General features: G+C 59.9%; 2 protein-coding genes across 2 annotated transcripts; both read left to right on the top strand.

Moving 5' to 3' along the window:
* Positions 1-2,170: 2,170 nt before the first annotated feature.
* CCM2L (CCM2 like scaffold protein) lies at positions 2,171-5,986 on the top strand. The gene is made up of 10 exons (XM_079321375.1): positions 2,171-2,330; positions 2,596-2,763; positions 3,053-3,136; positions 3,227-3,410; positions 3,745-4,196; positions 4,278-4,413; positions 4,532-4,595; positions 4,800-4,947; positions 5,130-5,268; positions 5,450-5,986. The coding sequence occupies exons 1-10, from the start codon at positions 2,301-2,303 to the stop codon at positions 5,725-5,727; spliced, it is 1,683 nt and encodes a 560-aa protein (XP_079177501.1). The 5' UTR covers positions 2,171-2,300; the 3' UTR covers positions 5,728-5,986.
* A 1,276-nt stretch (positions 5,987-7,262) lies between these two features.
* Positions 7,263-16,795, top strand: HCK (HCK proto-oncogene, Src family tyrosine kinase). Its single transcript, XM_079321677.1, has 13 exons — positions 7,263-7,350; positions 8,778-8,907; positions 9,315-9,357; positions 9,632-9,731; positions 9,879-9,977; positions 10,119-10,222; positions 10,631-10,780; positions 11,082-11,234; positions 11,552-11,734; positions 12,183-12,259; positions 14,556-14,709; positions 14,919-15,050; positions 15,617-16,795. The coding sequence occupies exons 2-13, from the start codon at positions 8,779-8,781 to the stop codon at positions 15,817-15,819; spliced, it is 1,527 nt and encodes a 508-aa protein (XP_079177803.1). The 5' UTR covers positions 7,263-7,350; position 8,778; the 3' UTR covers positions 15,820-16,795.
* Positions 16,796-16,939: the final 144 nt, after the last annotated feature.

Here is a 16,939-nt window from a genome sequence, read left to right as displayed (position 1 = left end):
TGGGCAGCACTGAGAGCCCCTCTGTGCCATGGGGCACCATGTGAGGCACTAGAGGATGGGAAGAGTGGGATGGGAGAGCTGCACCTGGGAATGGTTGGGATGTGGGGTCCTGAGGGCCAGTGTGGGTGCCCAGCCCCGTGACACAGCTGGGGTGGGTGTGTGGTGGCGGTGGCATCACATTGCTTTTATTTCCCATTTCTTGGTCGCCGGGATGACAGCAGGCTGGGCTGGCCATCGCTGGGTTCACTGGTGCTAACTGGTGCTAACTGGAAGCCTTGGAAACCCTTTAGAAGGAGGGTGCAGAGCATGGCTGGGGCTGGGCAGTGGGCTGGGCCCCTGCCACCTGCACCCCTCTTTTCCTGCCATCAGGGGCAGCCCCCGGTGATGTGTGCTGGTGGTGCTGGGACAGCTCCGGCGTGGGGTGGCTCTGGGGTGGGGTGTCTTTTCCTCAGGGAAGGTGAGGGGCAGCAGCCAAGAGTGCCAGGCTGGTCCGGGAGCTCACTGCTGCAGGCATCAAGCAGTGTCACCGCAGCCCCTGAACGGTGCCCGGGTGGTGGCAGTTCCTCCCTGGGTTTGGCTCACAGAGGATTTGGCAATGGGCCACATGACGACTGTGTGCCAGCACGGGGTGGCTCCTCTGGGCTGCCCCTGCCCCTGTCCACCCCAGGGCAGACACGCTGTTTGGGCATGCCCTTCATCCCGGGGTTTGTGTGGGGACAGAGGGACACTTTTCTATGCACTCAAGCCACGGTACCCTCAGCCCTGGGCTGCTCTGGGCAGAGGAGTCTGGCCACGGGTGGGGTTTGGGGGGAGCCCTCAGTCTCACTGCTGTCCCAGGCCACCCCCTCCCCACCCAGCCTGTGCCACAGAGACAGCTGAACCCAGTGCCTGTCCTCCCCTGCCCACCGGGGTGGCAGCACCTGCCCACTGGGATGACAAGGGGGCACCACCAGGGGCCAGGATGGGCACAGCTCCAGGGGTGCTCAAGATCCTACTGGGCATGGGGGCGTCCTGGTCCCTGGGGATGTCACTAGGGGTGGCAGCAGGGCTGCTCCAGCCTCAGGGAGTGAGACAAGTTCGTTCTGGCAGGGGCTGCCGCGGGGTCTCAGCCACATCCCTGAACCCCCCAGCGCTGGGACCCGGCGGCTGCTGTCACGTACTGTAAATACTCTGTGTGCCACCTTCTTCTCTGGGACCCTGGGCGCAGGCGGGGGCAAGCGGGAGGCCAGGGTCCGTCCTGAGACTTTTTTGTATACCACAAACTTTTTGTATATTTTTAATTTTGCTGCAACATGAGATATTAAATTCATTTCAATAAGCCCTGCCTGTGGGGTCCTGTACTTGTCGGCATCTCCAGCTCACACCTGGGGCTCCAAAGCAGGGCAGGACGATGCCTCTCTGTCCCGGACTGCTCGAGGACATCATTAACAGAGCAGGGTGGCTGTAGCAGCGCTGCCTGCCTGGCGTTGGTGGCCCTGGCCGCTGCCTGTGGCTCTGGCCGGCAGGGAAGGGGTGCACGGGCAGGATGCAGCGTCTCAGGGAGGAAGCTGCCGGACATGGACACTGCCGGGCCAACCTCCTCCCTGCCGGAGGCCCTGATCCCCCAGGAACCCCCAGACCCACGGTGGGTTTGGATCCCATGGGCAGCTGTGGGGGGCTGGATGCAGCTGTGTGGGCTCCTGCCAGTGCTGTTCCCAGTGCCAGGGCACTGTGTACGCAGAACAGGATGTGGGCAGCGAGGGCTGGGAGTCCCCAGGGCTGCCCTATGAGGACAGGGTTGATGTGGGGTCTTAGGGAAGCAGAACCAGCTCCAGCCCCAGGAAAGAGCCCTGCAGTGAGGGGCAGGGGCTGCTCTGTAGCAGTCCTGTAGGCACTTCCAGCACCTGCTCTGGTCCCAGCACCTGTTCCAGCCCCATCTCAGCCCACTTCAAACCCAGTCTGCCCAAATCCCAGCCCCAGTCTCAGCCTAAGTGTCAACCCTAGGCCCAGTCCCAGCACCTGTCCCATGCCTTGTCCCAGCACCAGCACTAGTCCACATTCCTGCTCCAGTCCCATCTCAGCCAGCTTCGGCCCCTGATTCTGCCTCAGTAACAGCTCAGCCCCTATCCCAGTCCCAGTCCTCTCCCAGTCGCAGTGCTAGCCCAGTCTCAGTGCCAGCCCAGTCCAGCCCAGCCCAGTCCCAGCACCCCCCAGGAGAGGCAGGAACTCACATCCCAGCTATCCTGGTGGAGTTTCCGACACAGGAAAGCGCCACGGCGCCGAGCGGGGCAGTGGGGGCGGCCACAGCATCACGTCCTGCCATGGACAGCGAGGCCAAGAAGGGGAAGAAGGTGCGTGGGGCTGGGGCTGCTGTCCAGGGGGCTGGCAGGAGGGTGGGAGAGGGTGAGGTGAGCAGGTTTGAGTAGCTCTGCACCCCTCCCACAGCACAGTGGGGAGAAGTGGAGCCACCCAAATAGTGCGAAGAGCCAGCAGAGAGGTGCTCAGTTTTTGCCCCCCCCCGCCCCCCTCCAGGCGCTGGGTGCCACGGACCCCGTGTGTGGGGGCCAGGGTTGGGTGCCCGGTGCTGACCCGCCCCCATGCCCGTTCCCCTGCCAGGGTTTCGTGTCGCCCATCAAGCGGCTGGTTTTCCCGAAGGCTGCGCGGAGGGCAGCGCTCCGCAGCAGCGTCTATCGCCGCCCGCTGCACTCCGTGCCCCTCTATCCCCCCGACTACCTGATCGACCCCCAGATCCTGCTGCACGACTACGTGGAGAAGGAAGTGAAGGTAAAGCGATCCCCAAAAGTGCTCGGGGTCACTGCTTGCTTGGGGTGGGAATATGAGGCCAGCACACCGTGCTGAGAGCCACGCAGTGTGGCCAGAAGGGTCCTGGTCCCCTCCCTGCCCAGACAAACACTCAGGGAGGAGGAGGGTGTGCTGGCGGTGCAGGGAGGACCCCCTAACTGCAGGGTCTCCCAGAACCCCAGGGAGATGTGTCCTGACCTTGGGGCCGTGGGTGGGTGGGAGGGTGAATGCCCCAGCCTCCCCAAGCTTCCTTGGGCTTTTACCCCCCCAGTTCTTAGGTCATCTGACATGGGTGACATCCTCCCTGAACCCCTCCAGCCGGGATGAGGTGCTGCAGCTGCTGGACACGGCCAGGGTAAGAGGGGTTCTCACTCCTCAGAGGGTGGGCACTGGGTTCTCCGCACTGCCGGATGCCCCACGCACCCCCCGCACTCTGTCCATGCAGCAGCTGAAGGAGCTGCCGCTGCAGACGACGCCGGAGCAGGACAGCATCCTCAGCCTCTCGGCGCGCTGCCTCCTGCTCACCTGGCGCGACAACGAGGAGCTGATCCTGCGAATCCCCACACACGAGATCGCAGCGGCCTCCTACCTGCGGGACGATGCCCTGCACCTTCTCATCCTCAAAACCGGTACGGGGGTCCAGCCGGGGGCCACCATCCGAGGCACAGCCGGCCCCGAGAGGCCGGCGTTCCTTGGGCACGAGGGGCTGGAGCGCGGCGGGTGATGAGTGTCAGTCTATCAGGGCGCCAAAATGCCGCGTTGTCCCTGTCTTGGTGTGACCATCCTCTCTCACTACAGAGTCCCGGAGTAGTGTTCTCAACCCACTGGGGCTCCCACACGCCCACCCCACATCCCCATCCCACTGGGCTGGTGGGACGGGGAGGCCAGGGCAGGGGCTGGGGTGCAGGCAGGGTGGGCAGCGCAGCCCCCACCCTGACGCCCTGTCTGTTCCCTACCCTTCAGGCCTGGGAGTGGACCCGGTCCCCGCCGGGGCGCACCCCGAGGCGGCCCCGGCCGGGTTGCCGGAGGCGTTTCCCGCAGAGAAGCGTGCGGGGGGCTCGTGGCCGGAGGGCCGGCTCGGGGGCCCGATGGAGCGGCGGCACACGATCTGCAGCTTGGACTGGCGGGCGGCGAGGGGCGGGCAGGAGGGCCGGCAGGGCGGCAGCCTGGAGCGGCGGCGGGGCGGCAGCTGGGAGCGGCGGCAGCGCGGGCGGCCCTCGGGCAGCTGGGAGCGGCGGCAGCCGTGCGGCGGCAGCTGGGAGCGGCGGCGGGCCGGCACCGCCGGCGGCAGCTGGGAGCGCGGCACCGGCTTCGGCAGCTGGGAGCGGCGGCACGCCGGCAGCAACCCCCTGGACCCCCAGGAGCCCTGCCCTGACGCTTACTCCAACCTCATTATCCTCGCCGTGCCCAACAGGGTGAGCGGTGCCGGCGTGTGCCACCCACCGGCCGCTCGCCCGCCCACGGGCGCTCATTGCCCTCCTCCCTTCCCCCTGCAGGATGCTGGTGAGGAGTCCTGTGCGCTCATCTGCCAGGTGTTCCAGATCATCTACGGCGACCAGAGCATCGAGTGCGTGGACCGTGCCGGGTACCACTACACCTCCACGCCCACACGGCCCTGGCTCTCCAGCAGGAGTGAGTGGCTGCGGGCAGGAGTGGGAACATCGAGTTGGGGTGTCATGAGGCTGACAGGTGGGGGGTACACGGACACACCGTGGGGAGTTTGTCTGAGGTCTCAGGTCTCCTTCCCCAGGTGAGAGCTGCCGCACAGATGGGACATACGGCTACGATGCTGACTACAGCTGCTGCAGCTCCTTGTGAGTCTGGCTCCCCCAGGGTGCCCTTGGATGAGGGTGGGTCCCACTGGACCGGTGTAGGATCCCCCTGCCCCTGGGTGGGTGCCCCTGCCCTTAAGTGCCAGTCTCGACTGCAGTGATGCATCCTACTGCTGGTGGGTGTTGTACAGTGAGTGGGGGGCACACGAGGGGTACAGGGACTTGCTGACCCATGTCCTCCCACAGCAATGGCTCCCACGAGACCTTTGAAGCTTATTACAGTGGCACCTCCTCGCCCTCCTTCCACCGCTCCCACCACAGCCTGGCCACTGCTTGCAGTGGCAGTGACCACAGCGGCGCAGGGCTGGAGCAGCTGCAGGACTACATGGTGACGGTGAGGGCACAGGGATGGGCACAAGGACAAGCAGCAGGCCAGCAGTGCCAGCAGCTGGGGTGGGGGCTGCAGGCAGGTGTGGGCTCCCTGTGCCATAGAGCAGCAGTGGTACACAGGGTGGAGGGCTGAGGGCTGTGTGATGCTGGTGTCCCAAAGCCCAACCTGTCCCTGTGTCACCACAGCTGCGCAACAAGTTGTCACCACAGGAGATCCAGCAGTTTGCTGTCCTGCTCCGCGAGTACCGGCTGGGCACGCCGGTGCAGGAATACTGCACTGAGCTCCTGCGCCTCTACGGGGACCGCAGGAAGTTCCTCCTCCTGGGTGAGTGTCTGCAGCCACCCTGTGGCACCCTGGTGACATGGTGCTGCTGCTGGGTGTGCATCAGGGGATGTCAGGACCCCATTGCTTATTGGGGGCAGGTGGGACAAACCTCCTGCCAGCAGCCAGTAGGGCTGGCATTGCACCCCAGTGCTGCTCCCCAGGCTTACGGTGCCTATGACAGGAATGAGGCCCTTCATCCCTGACCAAGACATCGGGTACTTTGAGACCTTCCTGGAGAGCATCGGGATCCGGGAGGGCGGGATCCTCACTGACAGCTTCGGCCGCATCAAGCGCAGCATGAGCAACACGTCGGCCTCGGCCGTGCGCAGCTACGACAGCTGGTCCCTGCGCTCCGAGTCCGAGTCCTTCAACCGCATGATCACAGACATCACCCACGACATCGAGGCGCTGGCACGGGATGAGGAAGAGGAGGAGGAGGAGGAGGACAACTACCTGTGACCCAGTGTCAAAACCCAGCTGTCCCTTCCCTGCTTGCTGCACCTCCAAGACAAGACTCAGTAGGTGCCCAGCTCTGCCCCAGAACCAGGGAGGGTGAATTTGTCACCAAGGGAGGGGACAGACCTCTGCACTGCCCTGTCAAAGCTTGTCGAGGCTGTGAGAATCACAAGGCAGCTATACCTGTGGTGGAGACACATGCTGTAATTTCTGCAGATTTCAATTAAATGCTGGGGCTGGGAACAGAGCAAGTTCTTCGCTGGGGAAAGGCCGTGTCAGAGTGCAGAGGTTGCTGTGGTGTGGGGATGAGCTGGGGCAGGGGCTGCTGGGCTGGGGTGGGCACCTGCCCACTCCAGTGTCACATGGAGGTCACCATCACTATCAGGGTGCTGTCGGCTGTTCCTGGCTGGCTCCAGGGGATTCTCAGAGCAATGGAGGGGGTCAGCAAGAGTGTGCTGGGAGAGAAAAGGGCTGGTAGCCGCCGGCTGGCCCGCTGCTGCCTGTGCGACACTCGTCCGGCCGCGGGCTGCGGGTGTTTCACAAAAGGAAGTTCCTGCCCCGGGACCCGGCTTCCTGCATTCCCGCCCTGCAGCCCCCCCGTCGCCGAGGGACAGGGCTATGCTCCCCGCCGCCCGATGGACCTCAGCTGATGTTCCCTGGCCACCGTCCCTGAGCCGATTCCCCCTGGCTACTGTACTGCAATATCCCACGGCTGCTGGCCCTTGACTGATGGCCCCGAGCCAATATTCCCTGGCTCAATGTCCCTTGGTGGGGACTACGGGACGGCGCTGCAGCTCTAGGGTGGTGTGTGAGCAGCAGACGCTGGGGCTAGCAGAGCAACTTATTTTTTCTACAAAAAAATTTACATATGCAAACCCTCATGAGGTGAGACACTCCTGCACCCTGGCTGCTTCCTCTGAAATCAAGCAGCCCGTGGTCAGGTCGGCCGTGGGTTCCCTTGCTGCCTCCATCCCGAATTCAGGGACTGTCAGGGCAGTCCAGAAGAAAGGCTGGAACTGCGGGGCTGGGTAGGCACCAAGAGGAGCTTTGGCACAGAAATACAGGGCCAGCAGGGACACCACAAAGCCCAGGGATACTCGGATCTCTCTGGGCTGTGTTTCACAAAGGACCAGTCCCATGCACTCAGTGTGTCCTGGACCTCCTCATGTCCTGCACCCCACCGCTGATGCTCAAGGCTTTCTTTTCTCCTTCCTGGGGACAGAGACCCAGGCTGACGCCGTGTCCTGTGCTCTCTGCCCTCTATGGCCCTGCATCAGACGTGAAATCTCCTGGGGGCTGCTCTGGGGTGCGGGATCCAAACCCGTCCGGTGTCCCGGGGGCAGCAGATGGACAGACGGGCTCTGGCACCCGTCGGGGAATCCCTAAGGGCAGTGGGGTCACGCAGGGCTGGGATATCCTTGCGAGTAGGATGGTGGTCTGGCACAGGAGTCGAGGGCGTGGCCGTACCGGGAGGGGCGTGGCTGTACCGGGAGGGGCGTGGCCGTACCGGGAGAGGCGTGGCTGTACCGGGCAGGCGGCGGGAGAGCAGCCGGGCAGAGAGGAGAGGCAGCGGCAGCCCGGGCTCCACGACGGGGACTGGGGACGTGCCCCAGGACGGCAGCGAAGGTGAGAGCTGCGGGATCGGAACCGCGCGGAGCCCCGAGGGCGGGCGGGGAGCCCCGCAGCCAGTCCCGGGCAGCGCGGTGGGTCCGACCCCGCGCTCGGAGCGGCGAACCTGGGGCACCGAGATGAGGCGATGGCCGGGAGTCTCCCGGGTCCCGGCGCAGCCGAGATTGGGCACAGTGCAGCCCCGACGAGGGGGTCCCTGCCAGTGGCTTTGCCGGGGCTGCCGGGGACCGGAGGCACGGGGCAGAAAGTGCAGGGGGCTGCGGGCAGACTTGCTCCGGGAACGAAGGGCACCCCCATCCGAACTGGTCCTCATGACTGGGGACACCTCATGAGCCCTCGGACCTGGCTCTCGGGGTGGGACACATCAGGAATCCCAGCTATGCCGCAGGAGCCAGTGGGAATGACCCTTGGACCGCCCGGGGTGTTTGTGCTTTTTAGGGCTGGATGCGCTGAGCCGGTGTGGGAAGGGAACAGCAAATCCCTGCAATGGTGATGGTGTGAGCCACGTCTGAGTTTAAGCTGGGCGCTACGTGAGTTTGCCAGGGTGGCTCTGGCACAGTCCCCAGCCTGTGCCCAGGGTGTCCCCAGTGAGGGTGATGAGCTGTCGTGGCTGCCACCACTGCTCCTGCTCTGCCCTTGGAAGCAAGGCTGACCCAGGCTTTGGCAAGCAGGGAAAGACAAGGAGTGACCGTGGGGTGTTGTGGAGGTGGCAGAGATGTCCCTCAAGGGCTGTGCTGTGCATATCGAGGGTTCAGCCCTGAGCTTCCTCCTTCATGGTCACCACCGGCACCTTCTCCTTTCTCTGCACCCAGGTCTCCCTGGCCGAGGGAAGTACATTTGCAAGGGGTTTACCACTCTTGCTGCTTCTTGCAGCTTTTTTCCCACTAGGTTTCTTATGGTGCTGGACAAAGTTGAGTATTTGCCCTGGACTGGCTGTTTGGGGCAGCTCTCAGCCTGCAGAGAGCAGGGGAGCACAGTGTGGTGACTTGTGCTGATGGAGGGGGGGGAGGTAAGGGCACCAGGGGTGCTTTGTGGGGACCCCCAATTTGCAACAAAGCTCACCATGATCAGGGCCCCTCTTTGCAGAAGATGCCAAGTGTGACTCTCTGCTGCCGTGGTGCCCAGTGCCTGCACCCTGTCCTGCACCCCAGGAGGGCTGGGCAGCTGCTCCATGGCTGCTGCTGTTGTCTCCCCATATTTTGTCTCCTCTGACATCTCTGGGAGATCCCTTTTCTGCTGGCATGTCACTGGACATCCCAGTATCCTGAAGCTGTGGGAAGAGCAAAGCTTTCTCTGTCAGGCAGAGCACCTGGGTGGGCACTGGGGCCCAGTGCTGGGTGGGAGCTGAAGGGAACAGCTGATGGGGCTGGAGCGGGGCTTTCACCTCTGTCGCAATGGCCTCACTTCCCCTTCCTTGGCTGCAGCATGGGTTGTGTGAGGTCAAAGGAAGCTGGTGTCCAAGAGAAGGTGATAAAAACTGATCCTGACCCTGATCCTGGCCCCACCATTCTGCAGGGCCACTATGTGAGGGATCCCACAGCCATCAACAAGAGGGTGAGTAATGAGGGATTTCAGGGCTGAGCTGACATGGGGGGCTCAGCCCCTCTCCTCAGCAGTGCTATCAGCACTGAGAGTGGAGCCAGCTGAGGGCAATGGCAGTGCCCATGCACTGGTGCAGGGACTTGGCTATGGGATGGGAGCTCAGGCCAAACTGAGACAAAGTACAGAGCGGATCTGATGGGAATCCAGGAATTACAGAGAAAGGAGAGAAAATGGAAGGTGTTGGGAGGGGATGCTGCTGCTGGGTAGTTTGTTGTGTCAGACGGTGCTGGTCCTGCCCCTCGGGCGCCCTCCTGCCATTGCTGTTGGAGCCAAGACTCCCTGTGGGAAATGGGTCTCCGCCACCCATGGGTCTCTGCCATCTCTGTGATGTCACTCTGTGATTTTGTTGCCTTTTCCAGAACAATCATGTCCCCAGCATGGCTGTGCCCCTGCCTGAGGATGGTAGGTACAAGGGGGCTGCAAGTGGGTGCAGGGGGATGGAGTGTGTGGGGCAGCATGGCCAGATCCTCTCTGACCTAGGGGTGAGCACTGCCAGTCCTGATGGGATGGGAGCTCTGGGCTCCCCTGAAGGGCCAGATGTGACCCAATGAAGAGGGAGGTGCTGGGAGGTGCTGGGAGGTGCTGGTGTGGGGGTCCTGGCCATTGTTCATGGCAGGAGTGGCCGGGCAGCCCATCCCAGCATGGGTAGGGATGCCCAGGGAGCTCCCTGCTGCAGGCGTGGGGGACAGCGTGGTGCTGGCGCTCTATGACTATGAGGCAATGAACGCTGGGGACCTCAGCTTCCAGAAAGGAGAGAGGATGAAGGTCCTGGAGAAGTAAGTGCTTCTGGCAGACCCCTGTCCAGGGCCTCCTGATGGCTTATGTGGCCCTGTTGGGTTTTTTTTCCTGGAATTTGCCCTGGAGGAGCTGCTGATGCCCAGGTCCAGGTGCCAGGAGCCAACCCAATGCCACTTCTGTCACAGGTCAGGGGAATGGTGGCAAGCACGGTCGCTGGTGACAGGATCTGAAGGCTTCATCCCCAGCAATTACGTTGCCCAAGTCAATTCTCTGGAGACAGAGGAGTGAGTCCATCATTGGGTGTCAGATCCTGGCTCCATGCTGTCCCACACTTCCCTGCTGCTGCTGTCCTCGCTCCTGCCTCATGTCCTGCCCCCAGCCCTGCCCCACACCAGCACTCCTTGGTTAATTTGGTTCTGCTGCAGGTGGTTTTTCAAGGACATCAGCCGGAAGGATGCGGAGCGGCAGCTCCTTGGCCCTGGGAACATGATTGGGTCCTTCATGATAAGGGACAGTGAGACAACCAAAGGTGTGGAGGGGTGTCCATAGCACAGTGGTGGGGACAGCTGTACAAGGGGCTTCCCTCATCCAGTTTTGCCTGGAAGAGGAGTTCCCTCCCCAGCCCTGGGGATCTGCTGTGCTGCAGGGAGGACTGGGGGGCCATGCTCTCACTGGAAGTGCCCCTGCGATAGCCTGTGTTGCTGCCACATGTCTGAACCCCACGGCAGGGATAGGGGGATGTGTCCCTTTGAGGCTGCTTTGGGTGTTTGGGCTGCAGGTGTAGCTGGCCTGGGGAAGAAGGGGTGGTGGCAGCACAGTGGGTGGGTGCTGCTGGCTCTGCTGGGCGACGGCTCTGGGCATGCCAAGAGCATCGGGATGGCCAGGAGCAGCAGGAATGCGCTCCGTGGGAGGTGCCAGCTCATCCCTCCCTGCCCAGGCTCTTACTCGCTCTCTGTGCGGGACGGGGACGAGCTGCGGGGCGGGGCAGTGAAGCATTACAAGATCCGGACTCTGGACAGCGGTGGCTTCTACATCTCTCCACGAAACAACTTTAACACGCTGCAGGAGCTGGTCCAGCACTACAAGGGTGAGCCCTGGGGTGCCCAGCCCCCCTTCCCAAATGGGGCTTTGTCCCGGCGCCAAACAGATGCGCAGCTGGGGGTGTGCAGAGCCTGAGGGGCTCCTGCCCATCACCCCTGAGCTTCTGCTGTGGCTCTGACTGCAACAAGCAGTGCCTTCCAGACCTTCCCCTACTGCCATGGCTGGCGTGCTGGCTGTCACAGCTGTGATGCTGGTGTCCCTGAACACCATGGTGGCCAGGACTTCCCCTTGAAGCACAGTGTGGCCAGTGAGACAGGCTGGCTAATGGCCCTGGACACTCCCCTCAGGTCAGAGCGACGGGCTGTGCCAGAAGCTCACCCATCCCTGCCATGTACCCAAACCACAGAAGCCCTGGGAGAAGGATGCCTGGGAGATCCCTCGGGAATCACTGAGTCTGGAGAGGAAGCTGGGAGCCGGGCAGTTCGGAGAAGTGTGGATGGGTGAGAGTGAGGGGGAGGAGGCTGGGAGGATGATGAAGGTACTGGTGAAGGAGGAAGGGTGAGGGATATAAGAGAAGGTAAAGGGATGGTGGGGTGGAAAAGACAGGGAGGGAGTGACCTGAGGGAGAAAAGCAGGGAGACATGGAGGTGACCCTGCCTTAGTGCAGGGGCTGGTGGAGGCTGGGCATGTGGGGACAGCCCTGGGCTGTGTGTTGTCTCCAACCTTCCCACAGCAGCTGTCTGCAGGACTAGGACTTTGGCTCCAAAGTCCAGTTCTCCCAGGGCAGTGTGGGAATGATGTGTTGTGCCACCCCCAGCTACCTACAACAAGCACACCAAGGTGGCAGTGAAGACCATGAAGCCGGGCAGCATGTCCGTGGAAGCCTTCCTGGAGGAGGCAAACCTGATGAAAACACTGCAGCACGACAAGCTGGTGAAGCTGCATGCAGTGGTCACCAAGGAGGAGCCCATCTTCATCATCACTGAATTCATGGAGAAAGGTGCAATCTGCATCCCTGAGTGATGCCTGTGGGCCAGACCAAGGGACAGCACTCGGGTTCCCTGGGATAGTGCAGGATCAATCCCTTCCGCATCCCCAGGCTTGACTGTGGGCTCTGCACCACCTCCCAGGACTCTGGGAGCAGTTCTGGCTCCTGCCACAGCATGTCAGTGCTCTGGGGCACGGTGCTGGGAGAGGGGATGTGGTGACATCCACTGGGAGAGGAGGGATGCCTAAGAAGGGGCAGATGAGTGCAAGCACTCTGCAAGGCAGTAGGGAGCCTGCAGAGGTGCTCCCCCCTCGGCCCAATCCGTGGGAGTGGGATGGGAGATCAAGTGTGTTTCCAGAGTCCTCTTGTCCTGCTTGGCTCTTTGGGACTTTCTGTCACCCTAAGGGTGGCTGCAGGTTCCAGCTAAACCATCAGCCCTGGCACCATTCCCTGTCTGCAGGGAGCTTGCTGGATTTCCTGAAGACCGATGAAGGGAACAAGCTGCCGCTCCCAAAGCTGATCGACTTCTCTGCTCAGGTGAGGAAGGAGCAGACCTTCCCTAGCTCTGAGTGCCCCTTTTCCTCCTGAAAAAGGGTGAGTGAGAACCCTGGGAATCTATCTGGGGCTTGTGCAGGGCCAGCCAGAAGCCTGGTCTGAACAGTGCTGGGGGTGCAGTGAGGTTTTCCTGCAGGCAGCCACTGCCTGCTCACCATCCCCATCCTGCTGACCTTGCAGGAGCAGGGGTGTGAGAAAGGAGAAGTGGCAGCTTCTGGTGGGGGCGGACCTCACCACACTGATATCTGCAGCACTCAGCCTGCCCACCTGCACCTGAGCAGTGCACAGCAGAGCTGCACTGATCCTGGAGAGGATTGGCTTTTGAGTTCTGTGTCTGCCTTGGTTCCTGTACCCTTGCAGCCCATGGGACCCACTGTGCTTTGTGGAGAAGGTGGGGATGAAGATGGGGCTTATTTCCACAGCTCACATTTGCTTCTGGGATGTGCCAGTAATGGTTGGTGTGGCCAATCAAGCCCCAGGCCAATGTTATCAATTTCTACAATTGATAACTATTGATACTGGTAACTATAATTTCTAATTTGCTGCTGCTGTGACAGTTACCTGCAAACCTTACGTGCAAACTTGACCAAAGCCTCACAAACCCAGCATGCCCACACACCCACCCCATCTCCAGCAGTGCTTCAGGACAGCTGTGGGTTTAACAGGAATCCTGCAGCATGCTCCTGTGCGCTCCCAATGCCTGAGAGACTGAGCCAGGCACAGTTCCCAGTCTCCTGGCAGGAGCATAGCAGGCTGTGTTGCCCCAGGAAAATGCCTAGGGAAGGGCTGTGGTTCAATAAAGTCACCAGAGGGCTGTCATGGGCAGGGGAAGGCAGCTGGAGAGGCAGGAGAACTAAGCTATAATTATTTCAGGGATATTTTCAGGACCTGATTTTGAGTACAGTGGAATGAGCTGTTAAACCCTTTACTTCATGTGCAACCACTGAGTCCCTGCTGCTTCTCCAGTGTTCCTGAGTGAGGACTGCACCCAGAGACCCTTTGTGCTGAGCTCAAATATTTCATAGAGGCACCTGAGCAATAGGAAAGCCAGGATGGGAGACCAGATCCTGTGGGCTTAGAGCAGGTCACTGGCTGCTGGAGCTGGCTGTGCTGGGGTCTGTGGATCAGCTGTGTGCTCCTGCACACCATCTGTTCCCAGCAAGCTGGCCTGTGCCAACCCCAGCTCAGCCCATGGCTCTGAGGGGCTGCTCAGAGAAGCTCTGGGGAGCAAAGGCTGAAGGGCTGTCATGGGCAGGCAGAAGCCTGGCCCTTGTGCTGGGGCTGACTCACTGTGGACAGAAATGCAGCTGTGGTCATGGAAATGATCTTTCCGCTCTTGCGCTGCCTGATTACTTCTGTATTTAGTGGGGAGAGCTCTGTGAGAGCTGCACCTCACCCGGGCCTGCTTGTGTGGGTGTGATAAGGTTGGGAGGCTCTCCCCTCTGGCTGCTCCAAACCCTTCACATTCTGGATTCTGGCCACATCCAGGCACGGTATCAGTACAGCTTTGGGGTTTGGTTGTGCATGCACCTGGTCACTCTGCCTGATCTGCACACACAGCACTGAGTGCAGAGACTTCAGAAGAGAGTGGTGAGGAGGGATTGTCAGGGGCCATCACAGCCATCCTGTCTGCAGGCAGAGGTGATTCTTCAGAAACTAGTCTGGAAGAACTCAGGCATCTTCCCCTATGCTTTTCTGCCCCAGATAAGGAAGCTTTGGAATGCTGACCTTTGCTGCAGCAATTACAGTGAGCCATTGTGGGTGTATTTGGAGACTGGGCTCACATCTTCCTGCATCCTTATTGCTGTGGATGAAACAGTTATACCTTGCCCTGCAAACACTCACAGACACTCTCTGGTGATCACATGAGCTCCTCAGCTGTCAGTTCTCACAGCTTTTCTCACACAGCAGCTTAAAGGTGTCATGTTGGCCTGGTCACCCAAACCCCAACCTCTTCTGCAAGGGATTCCCTACTCAAAGAGCAGTTTCCATGCAGGAAAGTCACAGAATGGTTTAGGTTGGAAGGAACCTTAGAGCTCGTCTCATTCCAATCTCTTGCCATGGGCAGGGACACTTTTCACTAAACCAGATTGCTCCAAGCTCTGTCCAGCCTGCCCCTGAACACTTCCAGGGATGGGATATCCATCTCCTGCTGTGGCTCAGCCTCCTTTCATACTTTTCTGAGTGCTGGCCAGAAGCAGTTGATTACTTTGATGCTGAGGGGGGTGTGTGTTATTTCAAGCAGCCTGTTTGCATTTGCCTTGTTCCCCTGTGGCAGATTGCAGAAGGAATGGCTTTTATTGAGAAGAGGAACTACATCCACAGAGACCTGAGAGCTGCCAACATCCTGGTGTCAGCAGTGCTGGTGTGCAAGATTGCAGACTTTGGGCTGGCCAGGGTCATCGAGGACACCGAGTACACGGCCCGGGAAGGTGCTGGGGGGGTCCCTTAGAGCCACTTGCCACCATGGTGGTCCCAACCCCAGGAGGGATGTGCTGGGGACACGGGCAGAGGGAAGCTCCTCTCATTTGCATGACTTCACTTGTTCCTCTTCCGTTTGTTTCTTGTTCCCCATATTTCATCACCCATTTCTCAGCAGTTGGGGTTGAGCTTATGTTTCCCATTGGATCTCTTTGTCCAGGTGCCAAGTTTCCTATTAAATGGACTGCACCAGAAGCCATCAACTATGGATCTTTCACTATAAAATCTGATGTCTGGTCCTTTGGGATCCTCCTGACTGAGATCATTACCTATGGACGCATCCCCTACCCAGGTAAGGAGGTGAAATACCTCCTCTAATCTGATTCCAAAAGACACATTCCACCTTCTGGCCCCATGCATGTGACCTGAGCTTCTCCAGCTCCATGGGAAAACCCAGTAAATCTTTATCATTAGGACCATCCCATATATTATTCTAATAATTTTTTGTACCTTTTTTCAATGGGAGATCACTCTGTAAATGCTACCACAAATGGATCATGAAGGATCTGGGGTGGCACAAAGGGCTGTTCTGAGGAGAAGCTCTGCCCTCACACTGACCTGTTTTCATTGGAAGCAATGGTTCCTCACAGACTTACAACATGTAAATTTTAATTTATACAAAGTGATTATAAACCCCACCTGACCAGGGGCACAACATCCATCCTGCAGTAACCCAGCAGCTCCTTTGCCCACATTTCCCTGACTAGGGACAGCAGTTCCTCCTTCCCAGCCCCTCTAACCACTTTTTCCTTCCTGGACACATTGCCCAAAAGGAGGGAAGTATTGGGGATTTAATGACTTTTAAAGAAACCAGTGATAAACCAGGTGATGTTGACCTGTCCCACCCTGTTTTCCCAGGGATGTCAAGTGTGGAGGTGATCAGGGCACTGGAGCATGGATACCGGATGCCCCGCATGGCTAACTGCCCCGAGGAGCTCTACGACATCATGATGAGGTGCTGGAAGATCAGACCCGAGGATCGCCCCACTTTTGAGTACATACAAAGTGTTTTGGAAGATTTCTTTACTGCGACAGAGAGCCAGTACCAGCAGCAGCCGTAGCATGGGCTGCTTGGGGCAGACACTGCCAGCTCTTCCCTGTCTCACCTGTGCCCTGCTTCCCCTGCCAGCCTGGCCCAGGAACCACAGGCTTCCTGGAGTGGCTGGGCTGGAGGAAGTGCATGATGGAGGGAGAAGAGATGTGGCCATACCTTGTGCCTTCCCCAGGAGCCCCAGTGTCCATGAGGCAGTGGCTCCAGGAAGTGCTGGCTGGACAGTGGATGCCCAGACCCCAGGAGGATGGACAGGGATGGGACCAGGCCTGCTTTTGCTGCAAGGAAAAACCCAGATCAATATTTTTTAAATCTTTCTGAGATCTTATCAGATGGTTCTGCAGAAGTAGGTGCTTTAGTGTGCTGACCTTGGCAGAATGCCGTGCGGTGCCTGTGCTCCGCGTGTGGGTGATGCCGGGATTCCCGCAGGGCGCTGCAGTGCGGGCTCAGCAGCAGCACAGGCTCCGGGGCTTTGTGGAGTGTCACCGACACGCGTCCTCCTCTCTCCCCCCTCCCCGCTGTTTTCACGGCAGAGTGAGCAGAGTGCAGGTTTTGTGAGGCCGTGCCACAGGGGCAGATGGACACAGACAGCCCTTTTCCAGGCCATCCCTGCATGGATCTCCTCCGCTTGCCTTGGGAGGAACCTCAGGAGCCCAAGGCCATGGCCAAAGGAGCCCTCTCTCCCATGGCTGAACTCACAGGCAGGATTTGTTGACTACTGGGACATTTGCACTGTCAGCAAGGGCCAGGTGCTCCCTGCACATTCACTTTATGTTAGTGTTTATTTTTAGTATTTCATGAGGTTATTTGGGGGAAAGGAGTAAACAATATTTTTTTTTAGACAGCTGTGTACCTCCTACAGCAGCCAGACTGGGGCCCGTGATTATATTTTTGATACCAAGAGGCAAACGCCGTCGCTTCTGCTTTGGGATTTTTTTTTTTTATTTTTTTTTTTTTTTGGTAACCAATAAAATATTTATCAACCTTTCCTCTCCTGGCCGTTCCTCCTGCTCCACAGGCCGGACGGGGCAGACGAGGATGGGGCAAAGCTGAGGCCCGCAGCGCCCCTCGGAGCGGGGGCTCCAGAGCCGGGCAGACCCACAGCGCGCTCTGAGCAGCCCCGGGCCGCT

Source organism: Erithacus rubecula (genome assembly GCF_903797595.1).
Source record: "Erithacus rubecula genome assembly, chromosome: 18".
Taxonomy (NCBI): domain Eukaryota; kingdom Metazoa; phylum Chordata; class Aves; order Passeriformes; family Muscicapidae; genus Erithacus; species Erithacus rubecula.
The sequence above is the reverse complement of the archived record's forward strand: the minus strand, read 5'-3'. Positions and strand labels throughout refer to the sequence as shown.

Coding starts and splice junctions, on each gene's coding strand:
- CCM2L (XM_079321375.1), top strand. CDS start 2,301: ATGGACAGCGAGGCCAAGAAGGGGAAGAAG. Junction 3,137..3,226: donor AGCTGCTGGACACGGCCAGG/GTAAGAGGGGTT, acceptor CTGTCCATGCAG/CAGCTGAAGGAGCTGCCGCT. Junction 4,414..4,531: donor GCCCTGGCTCTCCAGCAGGA/GTGAGTGGCTGC, acceptor CTCCTTCCCCAG/GTGAGAGCTGCCGCACAGAT.
- HCK (XM_079321677.1), top strand. CDS start 8,779: ATGGGTTGTGTGAGGTCAAAGGAAGCTGGTGTCCAAGAGAAGGTGATA. Junction 8,908..9,314: donor CCACAGCCATCAACAAGAGG/GTGAGTAATGAG, acceptor TGCCTTTTCCAG/AACAATCATGTCCCCAGCAT. Junction 10,781..11,081: donor GCTGGTCCAGCACTACAAGG/GTGAGCCCTGGG, acceptor CACTCCCCTCAG/GTCAGAGCGACGGGCTGTGC.